Here is a 19,797-nt window from a genome sequence, read left to right as displayed (position 1 = left end):
TTCGACTGGGTATGAGGCCGGGTTCTTGTCTTCACACCTCACATCATCTTTGGGCGATTACTCAATACACCATAGCACCTGCATTGAAGAGTGTTTTCGTGGGCTTCATGCAAACTGCGCAGTCCAATCATACTTGGTGTCTTGGTATTTCACTTCCGATGGGCTGGAAATCTCTTCACTGACCGGGTTAAACACACTACGCCAAGCACTCGCTTATTCCACGACTTTCCACCTCCAGGGTTCGGGATCTGTACTGGACATTGGGTAACATGCATTGTTGCAAATAATCTTGGCTCGTCATGACTCCTGGGAATGTGACTTCAACCAAGCACTCAATATACAACAACAATGACAAGAAGATTCAAACTTCACTTGCACTATACAGATAACTGGCGCAAGAAATATCAGTGTAGGTGAGAGGGATATGCCTCCATCAACACGCCGGGCCAAGAGGAGGTGCAACATTGACAGCACAATTGAAAGCACATTGGTATCACGAAGCGGAATCGGACACGAGATATATGCAACTGAATCCTCGTTGATGGTTATCTTCGGTGGCACAAGCTTGAAAAGGATCACCAAAGTCAAAGCCGTTGGTCTTACGACAGCAAAGTGGCTGACAGGATATGACGCCTCTCAGCCTCTGTTTCTTGATGAGATCCCTGGGATGTGGACAATGTCCTGCTTGCCTGACTGCGGTCGAGCTGAACGACGAGCGCGACTCCGGGCGAGATCAAGTATAAAAGGATGGTCAATCTCAGCGAAATCCAGTTGTCTGTTCACAGATCTCCCATCAGTGTCCAAGCATCATCACGATTTTATTGACCCCAGATCCCAACATTGAAAACATTCTCCTTGACCGCAAGCTTTCCTTCTCCAGCCAAAATGCAGTTCACTAGAAGCCTTCTCTCTCTCCTCGCCGCCGGTGCCAGCGTGCGGGCTCTCCCCAACGACAAACGTCAGGAGACTCCTCGCATCTATGCTAAGTTTTTTGATGACAACGCCTGCCAGGGTACCTGGGTTGAAGATACAGTCGTAAGTCGATTAGATTAGGTTCTCACCAGGATCGTCTGATGCACTGGCGCTTTTGGGGCATCATCACGACATAAAGCCTATGCGAGAAGTTCCAAAGAACTTTTCGCTCGTACTGAGTACATTCTGAGAACAGACGACTGATTCTTTATTCCATAGTGGCTTCAAGAGCCAGCTGGCACTTGTATCGAGGTCAACATCCCCTTCGCCTTTAACAGCACCTTGATCGCTGACAACTTGGCCACTCGCACTCGTAAGTATACTTGAACCAGGGATTGTCGTTGCGATGGCACGTTTGCATTCAGCCTGTCCCAGCACGAGAAGTGTGTGTGCTAATTAGGCTTGATGCCCGTCTAGTCCGTGTCTACAGCGCCAGCGGCTGCGATGAGAATGCTAGCAACTACTACGATGTAGCCCCTACGATCGAGCAGTGCTATGCCCAAGCTGTCAAGAGTGTCAAGTTTCTCTGAAACTGTTGACTGCTACCACTCTCTGTCCGGTTTGAAAAAGCGTCTTAACTCTTGTTGTAAGGGCGCATGTCGATGAAGGTGATGAGATTTGAATAGCTGAAGAGGTTGTCTTGGAACACACGTATGAACCGATCTTTTGTTAGATACTCAATGAGCCTCAGGGCTGTCCAGCGTTCCGCCCTTTGTCATAGACAGACAATTGAAGAGTACATCCTGGCAAACGTCGGGTTTGATTGTGATAACACGTATTGTTGAGATGGAGTGGTGATTGACGTGCCCGAAAGTCCAATTTCGGAACGCGTGAAACATAAATATTCCCAAAATGAGAATATGTGCACGGGGCGTAAGAGACTTCTCAAAATATTGAGTCTCTGACGGCATACTCGCTATCCCTCCACTCGGGCTCCTTGCAGGTATGATCTCTCCGGAACGCCTCGATTTTGTCGGTCTTCCACCCTGAAATCCATCGTCGTCCTGCGGTAGGAGGTTTCTTGGCACCAAGCCTGAAGCCTTTTATGGTAATATGACATTCGCCATCAGAGTACCGGTACTGCCAACAGCTGTCTCTGTAGTTGCATGCAGCCAGGCACGATTGGAGCGTGTGAGGCTGGCCGCCAGGGTTCTCAATCAGCGCTCCAGAAAGATTATCCCAGTCTTCTCTTTGAGCTACCAAATTTCCAGGGGGAAAGGCGAGCTCTGAAATTTCTTGGAAGAGGAGCGGCGCCTACGATGCTTCTGATTAGTGATCGTTCGCAGATGGAAAGCAGCATGGCCGTGTCACTTACTTCACTATTGTTTCGTTGCTGCTCAAAATTCCATATCAAGGATCGCTGGCGAGGCTGGACATGATGGAAAGTGATGACGGGCTTGCACCATCGGTCTGGCCCATACGGAATGGACCAAGGTGTCTCGCCGTTGATCCACGGCCAATTGTTCTGTACTTGAACACCAGTATACTTTTCTATAGCTCGACCTAGGATGAGATCGCCGCAGCATGCGTCCGGTAGTAGCTTATCATTGCGAGTGGCCATTCCCGCATCGTCGCCGGCAAAGTGCTTCATCAATGATCCAGAGAGGACGAAGCCGCTTCCTCCATGGGCGAACCATTGAGTGCCAATCTGAGCCTCGGAGCCCAGATAAAGCCTGTCGGCCGGGTTGAGCTGACGAAGCCAGAGATTCAAATTGCCCCAGAAAACGTAGGTGTCTGACTCGATAAACAGGTACCAATCCAGTTTGGGGTGCATGTTCCAAGTGTCTTGTACCATGTGCATAAATTTATACTTGTCGAGGTTCCACACAATCTTGTGCTTCTTTCCAAGCTCTTCGACATCCTGACCAGATAATTGGTACTCTTGCTGTGTGCGGTAGATTTCAAAGTCTGGATGGTTTTGCTTCATCTCAGCATCAAAGTTCTTCAAAGCATCGTGGAGATGGTAAGGCCCAATCTGCTCCTCGAGATCTGAGAATATTTCAACGCGCCGTGAGCACCCGAGTGTGGTCATCAGCTGAGGCAGGAGCTTCTCATAAGCTTCCGTAGCGCCAGTCTTGATGACGATCTGAATGTTTCCAGGGTCCGGAAAGGCCTGGCACCTCGCATCCTCAGCTCCATTACTTATGACGGCTGCCTTGGGAGGCTGCTCGGATAGCCTTTGGCTGGATTGCAAACTCCGCTGGGATGCATCCGTGTCTTGGTAGTTGTAGAACAAGAAGAGCACAATGAGTATCACGGGCAGAGTAAGAAGAACCGGCAGACGAAGGCCAAGAAGCCGTAGCGGACCGCCGGGCATCTTCAGTGTTTAAGAAAATTGAGGTTGTGACGAAGAAGGTCTGCCATCCATGCAGATCACGAGAAGTAGGAGTGCCACTGTTGATCAACACGGAGAGGATCCTGACTCCTTTCAAAGGAGATAGAAAAATGAAAAGATGCGATGATTAAATCTTCAGCCAGTATCGAGACCACCATTGACAGGAAGCACTTTTCCTCTTCAAGGAGCCGCTCCCCAAATCCAGGGGTCATGGCATGTCGGTTTAGCTCTAGTGGCACAGTGTATATTTGCATAAATGGGATCAGTTTACCCAATCAGCAATTGTAAAAGCTCCAGTAGCTAGCCATAAGGAAAGCTTGGCATTTGTTAGCACGGTACGCATACAGTCGTGTATTCATATAATTCCTATTTCGACAGTACTTCTTATGCTGCATACTTATTCACACGAGTTTTACACGCGACTTGCAGTCCTCGATCTGAACAATTTTTGGAAACACCGTATGAAGTGAGTTTGGGTAGGTGTTGCGTAATGGAATATGGGTCCATGTCATGGCTTTACTGGAGGTCATGGCCCGCACCGTTCTGCTGTCTTACGCGGCAGTCAAGCTGGTGGCTACTGACTTGCAATCTTAGGAAAGCTCCAATGTTAGCAATACGATGCTACTGGATTTGTTTACATATAAGAGGAATTTAGCCATGGACGTTCTGCCACATCGATGGCTGCTCGGCGAACAGATGCAACCAACATATGATAGCTCATAACACACAAGGTACCTACACTTCTGAATGGGTAGGCTATGCGATACAGCCAGAGTGTGTCACTCATAAGATATTGGGATAAACCATGATTACCAATTGTCAAGAGCTGCCAATACACCAAAAGAATTTTCACAAGGCAACCTGCCTACACTAGAAGAAAGCGAGAAAATTTCCAACTGTCACAGTTGAAACGGTTGGGTTCAATCGCGGCAAGCCCTCAAGCTTGAAAGACCACCATCACAGCGCACCAAAGATGCACCTGCAAGTAAACGCTAATGCAGGCCGGGAGCTATAATGTGCCCCCTATGCAAGCACAAGTTTGGACTGACACGGGCGTTCCGCTGGTAATGCATCAGCAAACACTAGAGAATGAATTTGCATACCAGATCGAGAGGCTAGACTTTTTGACGGAATCAGGCACGTGATGTAAAGAGTGTCATTGCGGCAGAGGCACACGAGCACGCAGGCATGGTGGAGGAGAGAAACCCATCACCTAGGGAACAAGGTTTGGATGACACTCAAACGGATTGGTATTGGGCCAACTTGAACCATATGGAAATGATGGTTGATTGATTGCATTAAAGATCTCCTTTGTCAAGGGTCCTGACAGCAAGGCATGAGCTCGTCAGTCAGTGCAGCCTCAATCGAACAGCTCTTGATCAGGGGTTGCCAGCTGAAATTCGATATGAAGTCATAGCATTGTTGATTGGACAATGGGTAGTCGCAGTGAGGTTTGTTTGTACGAATAATCGGGCGCCGATGTCAGTGTGACAGGTGCTCTGCATCGATGATTTCACAAGAGTCACATCAGTTGCCAAATGTGATTTGCATGCTCCAGTGATTTGCCGCTTTGTTGCTCCAGAACTAGACCCCTTCTCCAGATTTTCCCACAGTCGCGACCGCGGTCCTGGCGAATCTGGTCTGGGTCGCTGCGAATAGCGGACAAAAATCGGGTTTTGTTCTCCTAAAGACCAATCACAAGCTAGTTAAAGCCAGATCGCCCAAGTGTGTTTCCGTCAAATTCTCTGTGCTGCTTGTGCTAATCCAGATCGAGAAAGGCGCAAGTGAATTGTGGCAACCCGATAATCGCCGGACGGTTGGCCTCTGCGCTGCAGGCCCCCTGCAGAAGAATTTTGACACTCGTCACCAAAACGGGTGGTTTTCGATACCACAAGACAAAGGTGAACCGACCGAAAAATTGAGCTGTAACAAGGGGAATTAATCTCCAAGAGCAGGGAAATATTACATTTCTTGAATTGTATTTTTTACAATTCTTTTGGTAGATATTTGGCCGTCTGAAGTTGGGATACTACTGTGTAGTGGGCGCGAGTATCAAAATTCTTATGCGGGCCTCCTGGCTGCCGGCCGAAATCGATAAGGGAAACAGGGTACTTCTTGGGAAAATTTCAAGCGTCTCGCACCGACGGCGGAAAGGAGAGCAAAAGTCACAAGCAGCTTTAAAGCGCGCATCCCCGTCGCTTCGCCTCTACTTTTGCCTCCGGACCACATTTTCCATCAACGCAAATAATACACATTCATTATCAAACAAGCAGACAGATCAGTCTGCTTCTTTTCTGCGTTATTCATCTTCCGTTGATTGTTTAAACATAATCACGCAGACATTTCTCTCTCTCTCTCTCAGCAACGCCTGTCTAGTAAGCCGCCGACGACAACTTTTGCTCATCGGCCTCTCGGGTTCTCCCCAAGTCTTTTTCTCCGAGTAATCAGCAGCAACTTGCACACCTTCTGATTCTGGCAACAACACCCCAAAAGTCTCCGGACTACAACAAACCTCAGACTTTGTCTTTGGTCATACGAAACGATCGTTTCCACCTCAACAGTTTGCTTCGCTACAGCTTTCCCATATCCGAATAAAGATGAAGGTCTTTTCCAACTCGGTAACCTTCAACTACTCGTGGGAAGAGGTATCCACCGCCAACTGGCAGAAGTATGGTCCATGGAACGATAAGTCGGCACATGTCATCGCTGTCGATACCATCAGCCGCAATGTCGACGCCACAACTGGTATCCTGCGCACCGAGCGTTTGATTACCTGCAAGCAATCCGCTCCCGAGTGGATCAAGTCCATCCTCGGAGGTATGGATACGAGCCAGGTCTTTGAGATCAGCTACGTCAACCCGGCCGAGAAGACCGTCACCATGGTATCGCAGAACATTACCATGTCCAACCTCGTCAATGTCCAAGAAACCGTCGTCTACAAGCCTCTCAACGCCCACCAGACTCAGTTCGTCCAAGATGCGAGGATAACTGCGCTCTGCGGCGGCTGGCAGAGAATCAAGAACAGCATCGAGGATACACTGGTCACGCGGTTCAGGGAAAATGCCGTCAAGGGCAAGGAGGGTTTCGAGTGCGTCCTAGCCATGAGCCGGTTAGCATTCGCCGAGGAGCGCGCCAAGCAGGCGCTATAGGCGTCACGCATTATATCACGACGATAAACGATTTCCCGCACACTTGACCTCTGGCAGTCCATTACTGGGACTCGCGTGTGTCTTACGCATCAAGATCTTTTCTGCATAAAAACGACTGGGCATTTTGCGACGGCGTTCTAGATGTTATCAGCCTATTTTTGATTTAGGGATTAGAAAAGTTTGGAGTTCCGGTATACCCCACCAAAAGTCGATAGATTTGGTGGTTTTATTTTCCCGGCATCTGCTGATGCCCCTGCTTGGCCGCCTTTTATTTGGACGACATCATAGAGAACTAGACATAGAGTAGAGATCTTCACACACATAATGTCACAACTCTTCTCCGACTGCCAAAACTAGATCAGGATGTATATTATCATCATAAATTGGGTATCACGTGTTCGATGTATTTGACTTTATCCGCTTGCTGAAGCTCTCTGCTCACATTTGCTCTGGTAATATCTGAGCAGTTTGACGGTGTCTGCCTCTAGCCCACCACTTGAACCCTCTTCGCCGTCGAGCAATCTCCTCACGAACACAACCCCCTCATCGTACCTCTTGAAGAAGTAGAGCTCCTCAACAGCGTGCAACAATGCCTGTACCTCGGGCTTTGTGACTTTGTCGCCCAAGGGTAAAGTGATATCCTTCCACAGCTACATAAACAGCACCAATCCCTGTTAGTGAGTCATTCGGGAGATTTATTATGCAAACGAGATTGATTTGTCCACGACAACAGCGGCACCAACAACAACCGTTGCGCGTAAAAAGTTGCAACAAGACAGAAATGACAGAGTGACATGTGATCAACTCACCTCTCCGTTTTCCACCTTCACGCGATACCCTTGCTTGACGGCCTGGAATTCGTCCTCCGACTGTGCGATCCGCGCTGAGCCAGGGACCTTTGCGGTGGATTTTGAGGGCTCGGCGGCTTCGGGGGCGCTATCATCCCCGTCCGATATGGAAATGGAGAACAGACCTGCCTCGAAGTCTGCCATGCTGGTATTCTCGGGACTGTCTCAGCGGATGATACCCCAATATTGTTTCCGCTATGTTGCTGGTCGAGTTGGTCACTGGACTTGTATCATTTCTATCCAATCTATTGCTCCCAGTGAATACGCCGCAAAATAATGCGTATTGGATCGGCAGCACAAGGAGTAAAATTCAATGGCCACTGAGAAAAGACGGCCCCGTAGGAAACGACCGGACACAAATTTCGGTGCCCCATTTCAGTTGTCGGCCTTGACATCAGCGGGCGGGTTCGTGCTTTCCAATAGTGGGGTTGCGTTGGCCTGAGGGGCATTCATTACATACATATTTCCCCAGAGCTCAGCATGGATGAAAGCGCCTGCCGCCCTGGATCTCATCGACCAAATAACCGTGAACTTGTAACTTGTGAACATCGCTCAATCGTTTTCGAAAGTTTCAGAGCTTCTAGATAGAATTCAGTCCTGAATCTCAGTTGATACGAAAAATGGAAGAACAAGTGTCCAGGTTGGTCGACAAGGTCTGGCAGGGCTACCAGAATATGCCCAAGAACCAACGCTTTAGTAAGTTTTCTTTTTTCTTTTTTTGATACAAGTAAAAGTGAGGTCGATTCGGCCATGTATCATCAACCAGTCACTCCTCTTCTACTACAATATTTGCTAACGTAATACAGTGGTCGCGATTGGCGGGATTCCAGGATCAGGTTTGTCCAACTCTTGCGTCACATCCTAATGTCGTCAGTAGATGCAGCCGAAGACTAAAACCTTTGGGTAGGAAAGACAAATTTGTCCCAGAGGGTGACAGAACGTCTCAATGAAAGGCAACAGCAGGAACATCCCGGGTCTACGCCTGTGGCCGCCTTTTGCCCAATGGATGGATACCACTGGCCACGGTCAGTACTCGACACTTTTGACCCAGCCATGAACGCCCACGCCCGTCGAGGCGCCGAATTCACCTTTGACGGGCAGTCCTTCCTCAGCCTGGTCAAGCTCCTACGGGCGCCACTGGATAGCGAGGAGGGCAGAAAACCCATCTTTGCCCCCTCATTCGACCACGCCGCCAAGGACCCCGTCGATGACGACATTGAGATCCGGCCACACCACCGCATCGTTGTCTTTGAAGGCAACTATGTCTGTCTGGACCGGGAGCCGTGGCGGGCAGCGGCTAATCTGATGGACCTCCGCTGGTTTGTGCAGGTTGAGCGCGACGTGGCGAAGAAGAGGTTGGCAGCTCGCCATCTGGCTTCGACTATAGTAGACTCGCTGGAGGCCGGCGTCGCGAGGGCTGAGGAGAACGACCTTCCCAACGGAGATGAAATTAATGCCAACAAAGTTCCAAATATTGATGAGACCATTGTAAGTAAGGAGGACCAAGGCTGGGCGCCAGTGAATTAGGACTTGAAAATGGCAAGGCCGAGATAGAAGCAATAATAAAACAAATACAGATATGTGAAATAATTGAATATTTGTAGGCTGTATCAGACTGTGCCCTAGCCCCTGCGATCACCTTTCATGTCATATTTCACTATTAACCGGAAAATCAAGCAGAGCATCAAAATTAACATGATTCTGGTCACAATAGCAAAGCCAACTAAAAGCGAAAAGTCCTCACCAAAGTCGCCCATCATTCATTCCATGAAAGATCCTCAATCATTGGCCACAGAAGAAGACCAGTCATGAATAAGAACTTCCTATACCAATAGACATGCTTCTTGGGATGAACAGCAGTAAATGTGAGCCATTTGGAGTTGTGTTTCAGTTTGACTTCAGTTAGTTTCTTTACAAACAGGTGACCCTTGACGGAAGGATGAGAAGATGAGAATTACGGCGCGAAAAGTTATAAAGCAATGGCCCAAGGTCAGAGAGTGTCGTGTTCGTATTTAACGAGCTCATTGCAGGAAGGAAAGGCAAAATGATGCAAGCCAGGAACTTCAACATGCAAATATTTTTGCTTTCTCGCAAATTTCTGGATGTGTTGATTAGATCAACGTCCTGTACTAGCCGACATGCCAGTTGAGAAAAGGAGCTGGCAATACTATTCCGGAAAGACTCCATCCGAGCAGGAATTCCAGCTCTGGCTTCATTTCTTTAGTATGTGTCTCTTATCACGCCAGTTGGTCATTCCATAACTGCCATGATTGAAAATGCGGTTGCCGCGTCGAGGTAATGGTCGAAATGGTAAGCATTCTCGACAACATCTTCTAGAACGGAGGCCAGACAAGAGAATCGAGGGTCCTTCTCTCTCCTTGACCAGTCGTACAAACAGAATTTCGATAAGAACTTTTCGTGTATCCTGATGGCTGTACGGTAGAAATGAAGAAGACATTATCTGGATCAGAACGCCTGGGATTGCCTCGAATGTTGAAAATAGTGGTGCTCTGTGTGCTTTTCTTCAAATATGGAGCCGTAGTGGCTGAATATAAGCGCCCACCATTCAGGCTCGCGTATAGCTTTTACATCAACCTTTACATTGATCATGACCGTCCCAGAGAATATAGGCACATTAAGCCATAATTTGTAGAATCAGTGTCCTACAAGAGCATTGTTCTTCGTTCGATAACACCCAGTTGTAGAAATAACACGTACAACGCCAAACTCGAGCAGGTTCCAAGCATCTATTGGAGTAGTTGACGTGTCGGCCGTATAATAGTTGACTAGTTTCAGTACATTGAACGCAAACAGATGTACACCATAAAGGAGTGGCTTCCTCGTCATAGGCCATTGCGTGGCTAAAGAGTGAGTTCCCGTTTCACCATTTATTTTATCACGCAACTGATGCCTGATAATGCTAACCTGTACGAGATGTTCGTCAAGAATGTTCAGTAGTCACTTGGACATGTAGCAAGTTGTCGTCAAACACAAACAACGACAAGATTCTCCCTGGTTGTATAGATTATTCCCAACGCCTTACAAATACTCGGAATCACACGAACTCTCCATTGCTTTCAATCAAGTTCACTTTGCCCATGATTTTGATGAATGTGCAATAGTTACCTGAGCAGCCACTGTAGGCGATGTGTGGTCTGTGGATCAAGGCAAGACCATTGGGAAAATCAATTAAAAAAGCAGTACAGAGTATGGTGCTTTCAATTACATGCATAAAAGCTGAAAAGGCGGAACAAAACAAGCAAAAGCTGTCTTGAGACGCCGTCACGTTTTGTGTAATGCATAACTACTGAGTTACTGCCCCGCGGTGCGATGCATAAAGTGGATAAATCTATATCTTATCGGACCCTGCAGGCCCAGAAAAAAATTCCCCCAGCGCGCGCAAGGATGGATGCATTCGCATTCGCCAGTCCAATTCTGGGTATTTTCTAGGCATTGTTACTCCTTCTCCTAGAGTTTCAACCACCACAGCAACATGTCGTCCTCGGATTCGGAGAGATCACAGTCGCCTGATCCGGCTACTACAAAGCCGGCCGACTCCAAAAAGCGCAAGACTCAGGTCGAAGAAATCGAAGTAGACCTGTCGCTCCCCGAGCCGCCTTCCAAGAAGGCCAAGCGTCTCCTCAAGAAGGGCAAGCCCCTTCCTGTAAAGCCCAACAGCGACGACGAAGGCGACAATGGCGATGGGCTTGACCTACCCTCTGCAAAGACCAAGGATGGAAAGGACAAGAAGTCAAAGCGTTCCGAGTACGGTGTCTGGATTGGCAACCTGCCCTTCCACTTGACCAGAGCCGATCTTTTCAAGTGGTTGGTGGATTCATCGGGCGGCGTCATCCAGGAGGAGAACATTACACGAGTCAACCTACCGACAAGCAAGAATGCACGTGCAAGGGAGGGCGAGCAGAGCAAACCGCAGAACAGAGGTTTTGCGTACGTCGACTTCGATAACGAGGCACCCGCCATTGCAGCCATGTCACTCACTGAAACGCAACTGGAAGGCCGTAACGTCCTGATCAAAAACTCGACCAACTTTGACGGTAGACCACAAAAGGAGGCAGCAGAGGCCGCAGCAGCATCGACACAAGCGGCCAAGAAGACTGAAGGCAGCAGAAAGATTTATGTTGGCAATTTGCCGTTCCAAGCGACGGAAGACGACATTTGGGCACACTTTGAAAAGTGCGGCACTATAGACTGGGTCAAGGTGGCTACCTTTGAGGATTCAGGGAAGTGCAAAGGCTACGGTTGGGTCAAGTTCAAGGAAATCGAGTCTGCTGAATCTGCTGTCAAGGGCTTTGTCAGGATAAAAGAGGAGATTGAGACGGAAGAGGACTTCCGGGAAGGCAAAGAGGGAGGCGAGGAGGGGGAACCGGCTGAGGAGAAGAAGTTCAAGATGAGGAAATGGTGGGTGAACAGGATCCGCGGCCGAGATCTGAAGATTGAGTTTGCCGAGGACGACCAAGTCCGGTACAAGAAGCGTTTTGGAAAGGACAAACCAGCCAGACAACAGAATGGCGATGACAATGCCCAGGAAAGGGCTCCTTCGTCAAAGCCAGCAGTGGCACCGAAGAAGACAACATTTGACGATTAAGCGTCTTCACATCGGCATCGAGCGAGACCGTCTTTACGCAAGAAGAAACGATCAACTCCAAGTTGCAATGTTTGTTATAAATCGGTCAGCTTGCCAATATTACTATCCAAAAAGGGAACGATTCCTGTCGGATTGCACCGATTGAGCGTCCACCCCTTTCTCCCCTCGTCTTTGTGCGAGTGTTTGGGCGATCCGTGTTGAGATCGACTGGTGGTACAATAACAATCATGGCTGCCTCCCATTTTCTTCTTCTCACTCAACCCCTGTATGTTTGCTGTTGTGATGTTGTATCGCATTGTTGGCCAACATGAGTGTGTGTGTGGTGCAGAGTCCACACGCGCGGAGCTTGTTGTGCTTACTTGCAGGGAGCTAAGTCGTCCCCAGTGAGACTGAGACCCGCGCCGTGCCTTGCTTGAAAGAACACACTCTTGTTTGCAACACTGCCCAGTCAGCGCTTAAATACCTAAGTCAAGTTTGACAAAGTCTCCATAAACTCATATGCTTTGATGCCATTCTTCCCTCTTGACATTAACTGATCATCACTTGTTCCTGTCGTCACTTTTGTCAAGCTCGGGAATACTGTCCACAGCATGGCAACGCTATCTGACGCCTTCACGGCATTGAATGCCGCGATTGATAACACCCCACTCATTGATAACCACTGCCATAACCTTCTGAGGCCGAATCACATCAGCAAGGTGCCATTGCTGTCGATTGCCTCAGAAGCACAAGGAAACGAGGCATTGGAAGCTTCCAAAACGAGTCTAGCTCACATACGAGCAACCAAACATCTAGCTCAGGTCCTCAGCTGTGAGCAGAATTGGGATGCTGTCGAGGCGGCTGTTCGCGTCCAGCACTCTCAGGATCCAGCTGCCTGGCACAGACGCTGCTATCAAGGCTTTGAGACTCTTCTTCTGGATGACGGATTTGGAGGTGATGAATTGATTCACCCGTATTCGTGGCATGATACTTTTGTCACAAGCAAGTGCAAGCGTATCGTTAGAATCGAAACGTTGGCCAGCAGCTTGTTCACGCAAGCCTTGTCATCGAGAGGTGCCAAGTCGGCTGCTCTCATTCTCGAAGAAGTCGTCAAGGCGTTTGCGGACGAGATTTCTCGCTGCATTGCCGATCCAGATGTCGTTGGGTTTAAATCCATTATTTGCTATCGCGGTGGGCTTGACATTCCTCGCGACGCTACGGGTGTTCAAGAGAAGAGCACACTGGCTTTTCAATCCATGGTTGAGCTATTTGACAAGAGCATCGACCCGTTCAAACGTCCGGAACAGCTTCCCTTCAACCAAAGTCTAGTCCACCTTACGGCTAGGCTCATAAGCCAGAGCGAAAGCAAGCACAAGAAGGCCATCCAGTTCCACACAGGCTTAGGCGACAATGACATTATCCTAACAAAATCATCCCCGGCTCACCTGCAGCCTTTCATCAGCCAGTACCCTACAGTACCTGTTGTTCTCCTCCACTCGAGTTATCCATGGACGCGAGAAGCTGGCTATCTGGCGACCATGTATCCAAACGTATACGCTGATATCGGAGAGGTGTTCCCTTTCTTGAATAAAGATGGGCAAGAAGGCATTCTCAGACAGATTTTGGAATTGACTCCATGGTCCAAGGTTCTCATGAGTACCGATGGCCATTCGCACCCCGAAATGTATCTCATCACGCTCAGGGAAATCAAATCTGTCATGAAAACTGTACGCTTGCTTGGTATAACCGATAATTGGGAGACTAGCTGACAAGGACACAGGTGATTGGTGGACAACTTGCCAAGGGCCAATTGAACACGAATCAAGCCGTCCAGCTCGTACAAGATGTTCTTTACAACAACTCTAACAAGCTCTACGACCTCGGCCTGTCCCCTAAAGCAGTTCCCACAACGTTGCCAACTACAATGAGTCAAGATGAAGATGATGTTGCCGCCGCCCGAGTCCAACGGGAAGCTGATATTAGACATCTCAGTTCACTGAATTGCAGATGGCTCCGGGTCTGCTGGCACGACTACACGTCCAGCTCCAAAATGCGCCTTGTGCCTATGAGACGAGTCCTTGATAATCTGCGTCGAGGTGAGGATGTTCATTTCACACTGACGTCAGCTACATTCGGCATTCTACAGACGGACGTGTTGATCCCATCGGTGAGCTCGTCTGGAGTGTATGCCGTCCGCGTGGACTATACAAAAGCCGTTTTGGGTCCAGCACCTGGTCACGCTTCGGTGTTCTGTGAATTCATGAACGAGGATGGGTCGGATCTCAACCTCTGTCCAAAAGCCCTGCTCAGGAAGACGATCGAAAATGCCAGGGGCCATGGTCTCGAGTTCAAGATGGGATTCGAGCTTGAGTTTGTCATCATGGAGCGGAACCCCGACTCGAATAGTCAAGAGAAATATCTCACGCTGCGAAATGATGGACATTCTTGGTCCATGGCCCGCGCTATTGCCGACGCCGGTCGTCCTGGAAGCTTTAACAGCGCCCTCGATGAGATACTCGATAACCTCACCGATGCAGGCATTGATATTGAACAAATTCATCCGGAGAATGCCCCTGGCCAGTACGAAATTATACTTCCACCTAAACCACCGATGGAAGCGTGCGAGGTCCTTCTAACAACCCGACTGATCGTTGAGGCAGCTGCAGCACGACATGGCTTTAGAATGACGCTACATCCCAAGCCGTTTCCCTTCAATTGTGGCACAGCAAGTCACAGTAAGTACACTCCAGTTGTGTGATTCTCGTTCCCGCTCGTGAAAAATACTTCCTCTAAGCTGAGGTTCCAATGAAATGTGCTACCTGTGAAAAACTACTGACTTAAGTTCAGTGCACATGTCCATCACCTCTTTGGGAGGCGATTCCAAGGAGGTGTACGAGCCTTTCTATGCTGGTATAATCAAGCACTTCACTGCTCTGATCGCGCTTATGTACAGCAACATTGCGAGTTACGAGCGTATGGTTGACTCAGCTTGGGCAGGCGGTCGCTGGGTTACTTGGGGCACAGAAAACAAAGAAGCCCCTTTGCGAAAGTGCAAGGACAGCCATTGGGAGATCAAGACGATTGATGGCATCACAAATCCATATATAGCAATGGCCGGCATACTCGCAGCTGGTACACATGGCGTTGTGACCAAAGAGAAACTGGTTGCAAAGGACTTTCTCGGCGACCCCGCCAAGCTCAGTGACGAGGAAAGGAGGGAATTAGGCATCACAAAGTCGTTCCCCAAGGACCTGAGGGCCGCCCTCAAGGTGCTCGAAACGGATACGGAGCTGACGGACCTCTTGAACAAGGACTTTGTGAAGAGGTACATTGATATGAAGACGGCTGAACTGGAGATGTTAGAGCCAATGGAAGCAACAGAACGCCGGCAATGGTTGATTGCACGTTACTAGTCGCAACTGTTGTCCGTTAGGGTTCTACAATAATTGAGAATGCCTACATGTTCCAGTAAATAAAATTTACCATGGACACGCTGTACATGGAAACGAAACAACCCCCACGCTGTAGCAATGATACGCCCGTACTGAACACACTGAGAATGATGTTAAAGATGATTCTGCTAAGTCACGGAAATGAATGCGCGCAATGGGAGTAAATTTCCCGCACAAACAACAACCTCATAGAGCCTGTACACGGATAGCCACATATAATCGCTTCTTTTCGCATATCAAATAACTATTTCAATCATTACTCAGAGTCACTTGGTATGTACTCTGCATCCTCTTCCTCTTGCTGCTCGCTATCCCAGCGAGCCTTCTTGACGTGATGGATTGCCTCCAATGCATCTGCAATTCGGCGGCCTATTTCAAGGAATTCCGAGGCATAGTCAGGTGAAGACATAGCCGAGGGGATGAGCTTGGCCAAGGGAACAGTTTCGGCTACAGGCGCGGTTGTGGCTGCGGGAGCTGTTGAGGCCTCTTTCATAGTCACAGCCTCTGCCTTGAGTTTCCTGCGACAATTTGTAATAGCAGTGGTGAAAACATGAACGGACTGCTCGTCCTTGTCATCGACTGCATCGGCTGTGGCGAGAGCAGCAATGAGAGATTGCACCGCAACTTGTGGAAGCTAGACTGGATTAGCATGATGCACATAACGAGTCTTCAAGACAGTGCGATGCATACCGGTTTGCAAGTAGCTTTAATATCCTTGCAATCAACACACACCTTGATACCGATGCCTACAGGACAATCAGAACACAATTGGAAGAGACTAAAGGATAGTGTTTACCAGTTTGGCTCGAGCACCGATGATGCCGGTTGGATGCTAGGCGCGAAACGCAGTTACGACACCACTTCTCTGCCGGCCGAACCAGGCCTCGGGCACTCTTCACCTTCGTCTTTTTGGCTACCGACTCAGAGGTACTCGAAGGCTCGGCGGGGCGTTTGAACCCATTTGTAAAGGACAACATCTGTAGACGAAATATAAGCATCTACCTCGTCACAAGAATTGACAAGAGCTTACCGTTCTGCGATTTATACCTATGCTTGAGTAGTTTGAGAGTGCTGTTTGATTATGACTCTACTCCAGGCCAAGAGGAATCAAAAACTCTTTTATCCAACGCTCAGAACTAGCAAGCATCTTAGCAATGTTGATGCCGAAATTTAAGGCGGTATTTGATTTGCTTCAAAAAAGTTAAATAGACGCGATGTAAAATACCAGGTGGCTTCCTTTATTGGGCACAGGGAAGTAAAAAAAAAAAGAAAAAAGAAAAAAAAGCAAGAAGGTGGTACAGTAAAGTAGATTTGATAAGTCGCCAATTTCTTGTTCACGAAATCCCTGCCTTTCAGACCTTGCCACCCCATACTGGACTCAATGTTGTTTCCCACGCGGTTATAGCCATTGCCGGCAGCAAAGATCCCACGAATAGCCTCATCATCCGTACCTTCGCACGCCATCCATACAGTCGACATCTTCCTGCCGGCACAGCCCAACACAAGGAGGGGGATGTAGGTATTGTAATTACCCCGGAATCTTTTCTTGTGGAAAGATATTCATGCATCATACTCATTTTTCATGGTTCATTTACGAATTCCATCGAGAAAATGACCCAATGTTCACTTGGTTCTTCAACACACCGATATCAACGCAAAAAGCAATAAGGCCGGCTTCTATTTGGTGTCACTCCTTTGGTTAAAACGTTGTTGTGACGGCGTCGGATAGACAACTCTTGATCGAGTAACGCTACAAGAGAAAAAGACAGACATCTTCCAGAATCGTGTCTAGGTCCACGTTCTTTTTTTGCGAATAATGGCTGAAACGCTGGTACACTACATCTTCACTTTCCTTCGCGGCACCGACTTACAAGTAGACTGAGAACAGTCTCGAGACTCGGCACAAGAGGCGTTCGAGCCGTACGTAGAGAATTGTCAAGCTTCCTGATCCTGGCAGGAGACTATCAATGCTGCCTATTTCGCATATCCTTCACATCCATGCTCCCCCCTCCCTCTTTGGCGCAAGAAAGAAGTCGACTGGGTCGCTCGATCAACGTGTATCGTCTCATGCCCGTTTTATGTACGTGCTACTGTGATGCAGGTTGGTACTTTGACAGATGCATCAAGACACGTGGAATTGTTTGTAACAAAGTTCAAGGCCTATGTGGTACCTACTATACCTACTGCCACGCACACAATAACAGTCAATCCAAAAGGCACTCTCAGACAAGTTAATGTAACGACCACCTCATAAGGTCTCCTGGAATTCATGGGCAACGGCAAGGGGATGGTAGGAGTCTTGTGCTCATGGGATTGACATGGTGGCTTGATTGTGTGAAGTTTTGGGGATTTTATGACTGATCCTTCTGCTCATGTTGCGTAGACCTACCGTTGATGATCCTACCTCTGTGCGAAGTATATTCTGTACTTCATATGCACGCTGGAAAATTCATCGCGTGTTGAGACGGGAAAAGCAACAATCTGTCGGTGTGATTCTCCTGCGCCGCATGCAGTGTACTATGGCACATGGGTGACTGATTTTGTAGGCAGTCTCGAGGTACAAGAGGCACAGCGATTTTAGATGTCGAAGCTGTCGTGCTAGACCAAACGACACGCAAGCGAGCGCTTAAGCATCAGCGACATACCCGACAAGCTTGTTTGCTGACCATGGTTGGGATTTGGCAGAAAAACAAACCTTGTATCCCATACGCTCCTCGCGGCTTTTCCTTCCTGCTTTACAAGCCGGACTTGTCGACTTTGTTGCTAGACGGACGCCACATTTGTGAAGGATGAAGTACAATGTAGATCATGACGGTTTAAGCCATGGCGTCGATGGAACTCGCTCCGGAAGATCAAAGGTTTGGCTAAAGAGATGTTTGCTGAATCAACTCCGAATTCCGACGGCTACGTATTAGAGGCTGTGTGCTAGGGGGCCCAGTCAATAGGCAAAAACAGGCGCACTTTGCCGCCTGTCCGGGACTGGGTCTTGCTGATGCATACCTACTGTGAGGTCAATGTTACCTTCTGTTCCCATAGAAGCACCTGAATTCGCCTGGCGTGACCATATCTGCTGAGCGACCACCGCAGTGGGTTGCCACCATCTCCTATATGCCCGCTTGAAGTTGAGGCCAAAATGCGATACTATTGGGCAAAACTGTGAATCTGCCTAGATTTGTGAGTGGGGGCAGAGACGGCATCTTTATTTCTTCCCAAAGCCACGAGCCACGTTTAGATGGTTCGTGTCAAGATGGCTGCCGTGTCTACACTTGCGTGGGATGCACCATCACTACCAGGGGCCTCTCCCACACCCTGGGACGGGGCGTCCAATCCCCATGGTGGACTCTGACCAGGGCAGGTTTTTAGTGTATTGCTGAACCCCCTTCAGGCTCGAAGGACGAAAGCAGTCTTCTAGGTTGTCGGTGGACCGTCGGTCGTCCGTCATATCATGACGGCCAGCCTTCCAATCTGAGGAAGCTTGGTGGCTTCTTTTTGCTAGGATGAATGCAAATTGGGATGAATTGGGCTCCCACGTGTAGCATCTACTCGAGCTACTGTGTACATCACTCTACTACATAGTACGCACCAAGATAATCTTACCCTGGGCTCGGATTTCCGTCAAGACATGTAAAAGTCGACAAACAACTACTATGAAAAAGCGTAGGTATCCAAGCCAGAGCGAGAGGGAGATCAGTGCTGAACCAACGGCGCCATGCTTGTGCTCCACCGAACCGTGTGGCCGGATTTGTTACCGAATGACGGCACCTACTGTACGTGAGATACTACACAGTACATCGTACCTGCTGTACAGTCATCAGCGTCGGGCTATATCATAGTATGTAGTAAAATCCTGCTATTAATACTACTTTGTACGCCACCTTTAATCTCGAAGAAGCCGTCTAGCAAGAACTGATCTGACTTTACATCTGTGTCTTAAACTTGCATATGGGGCTTTTGAGCGCATGATGAATTCAATACCCATCTGTGCTGAAGATGGTGCAGGGCAATCGAGGTTTGTGACATCGCTGGTGTAGTAGGCAAAGACAAAGGCACACCCGACTCGACACATGGGGAGGGTGCAAGCGCGCCGGGCGTGTTCCGCAATGAGCATGTCACTGTGCAATCTTGCTATTCCCGGGGTCTCATTGCCACTGCCCTGTTCCCTGTCTCAGTGGCTGCCAAGCTGCGGGTTCCAAGGATTTGGGGTAGTCTTGAATCATTCACTGCAACTCGTACATCCTGCACTGTTTTCGATGTCGAGGAAACAGACGGCCATTACCTTTGGAGCCTGCCCCCGCTGGATAGATTTGCAAAAAGGTTACTACTGCATAGTGCACTACATAATTTTGATGCTCTTGATGAGCACATAGTGTGAGAGTTGGCTGCTCCATCTAACCTACATGTGGGATTCCTGTCCTGTTACTACTATTGGAGACGGTTCATAAGGTAGTATAGCAGG

The 19,797-nt window shown here is 48.7% G+C and overlaps 8 protein-coding genes across 8 annotated transcripts; 5 read left to right on the top strand and 3 right to left on the bottom strand.

The window, feature by feature from the left end:
• Positions 1–885: 885 nt before the first annotated feature.
• PFICI_05999 (uncharacterized protein) lies at positions 886–1,502 on the top strand (the record flags this gene model as incomplete). Its single annotated transcript, XM_007834580.1, has 3 exons — positions 886–1,035; positions 1,192–1,285; positions 1,390–1,502. The coding sequence occupies 3 exons, from the start codon at positions 886–888 to the stop codon at positions 1,500–1,502; spliced, it is 357 nt and encodes a 118-aa protein (XP_007832771.1).
• A 355-nt stretch (positions 1,503–1,857) lies between these two features.
• On the bottom strand, positions 1,858–3,289 carry PFICI_05998 (uncharacterized protein; the record flags this gene model as incomplete). The annotated part of the gene is made up of 2 exons (XM_007834579.1): positions 1,858–2,226; positions 2,288–3,289. 2 exons carry the CDS (start codon positions 3,287–3,289, stop codon positions 1,858–1,860), a joined length of 1,371 nt encoding a protein of 456 aa, XP_007832770.1.
• A 2,615-nt stretch (positions 3,290–5,904) lies between these two features.
• On the top strand, positions 5,905–6,456 carry PFICI_05997 (uncharacterized protein; the record flags this gene model as incomplete). The annotated part of the gene is made up of 1 exon (XM_007834578.1): positions 5,905–6,456. The coding sequence occupies one exon, from the start codon at positions 5,905–5,907 to the stop codon at positions 6,454–6,456; it is 552 nt and encodes a 183-aa protein (XP_007832769.1).
• Positions 6,457–6,869: 413 nt separating this feature from the next.
• Positions 6,870–7,448, bottom strand: PFICI_05996 (uncharacterized protein; the record flags this gene model as incomplete). The annotated part of the gene is made up of 2 exons (XM_007834577.1): positions 6,870–7,106; positions 7,266–7,448. 2 exons carry the CDS (start codon positions 7,446–7,448, stop codon positions 6,870–6,872), a joined length of 420 nt encoding a protein of 139 aa, XP_007832768.1.
• A 476-nt stretch (positions 7,449–7,924) lies between these two features.
• On the top strand, positions 7,925–8,831 carry PFICI_05995 (uncharacterized protein; the record flags this gene model as incomplete). The annotated part of the gene is made up of 3 exons (XM_007834576.1): positions 7,925–8,000; positions 8,111–8,140; positions 8,212–8,831. 3 exons carry the CDS (start codon positions 7,925–7,927, stop codon positions 8,829–8,831), a joined length of 726 nt encoding a protein of 241 aa, XP_007832767.1.
• Positions 8,832–10,797: 1,966 nt separating this feature from the next.
• PFICI_05994 (uncharacterized protein) lies at positions 10,798–11,910 on the top strand (the record flags this gene model as incomplete). The annotated part of the gene is made up of 1 exon (XM_007834575.1): positions 10,798–11,910. The coding sequence occupies one exon, from the start codon at positions 10,798–10,800 to the stop codon at positions 11,908–11,910; it is 1,113 nt and encodes a 370-aa protein (XP_007832766.1).
• Positions 11,911–12,500: 590 nt separating this feature from the next.
• PFICI_05993 (uncharacterized protein) lies at positions 12,501–15,302 on the top strand (the record flags this gene model as incomplete). Its single annotated transcript, XM_007834574.1, has 3 exons — positions 12,501–13,616; positions 13,670–14,624; positions 14,737–15,302. The coding sequence occupies 3 exons, from the start codon at positions 12,501–12,503 to the stop codon at positions 15,300–15,302; spliced, it is 2,637 nt and encodes an 878-aa protein (XP_007832765.1).
• A 295-nt stretch (positions 15,303–15,597) lies between these two features.
• Positions 15,598–16,302, bottom strand: PFICI_05992 (uncharacterized protein; the record flags this gene model as incomplete). Its single annotated transcript, XM_007834573.1, has 3 exons — positions 15,598–15,975; positions 16,032–16,087; positions 16,263–16,302. The coding sequence occupies 3 exons, from the start codon at positions 16,300–16,302 to the stop codon at positions 15,598–15,600; spliced, it is 474 nt and encodes a 157-aa protein (XP_007832764.1).
• Between the last annotated feature and the right edge of the window lie 3,495 nt (positions 16,303–19,797).

Source organism: Pestalotiopsis fici, assembly GCF_000516985.1.
Source record: "Pestalotiopsis fici W106-1 unplaced genomic scaffold PFICI_Scf_4, whole genome shotgun sequence".
Classification (NCBI taxonomy): domain Eukaryota; kingdom Fungi; phylum Ascomycota; class Sordariomycetes; order Amphisphaeriales; family Sporocadaceae; genus Pestalotiopsis; species Pestalotiopsis fici.
The sequence above is the reverse complement of the archived record's forward strand: the minus strand, read 5'-3'. Positions and strand labels throughout refer to the sequence as shown.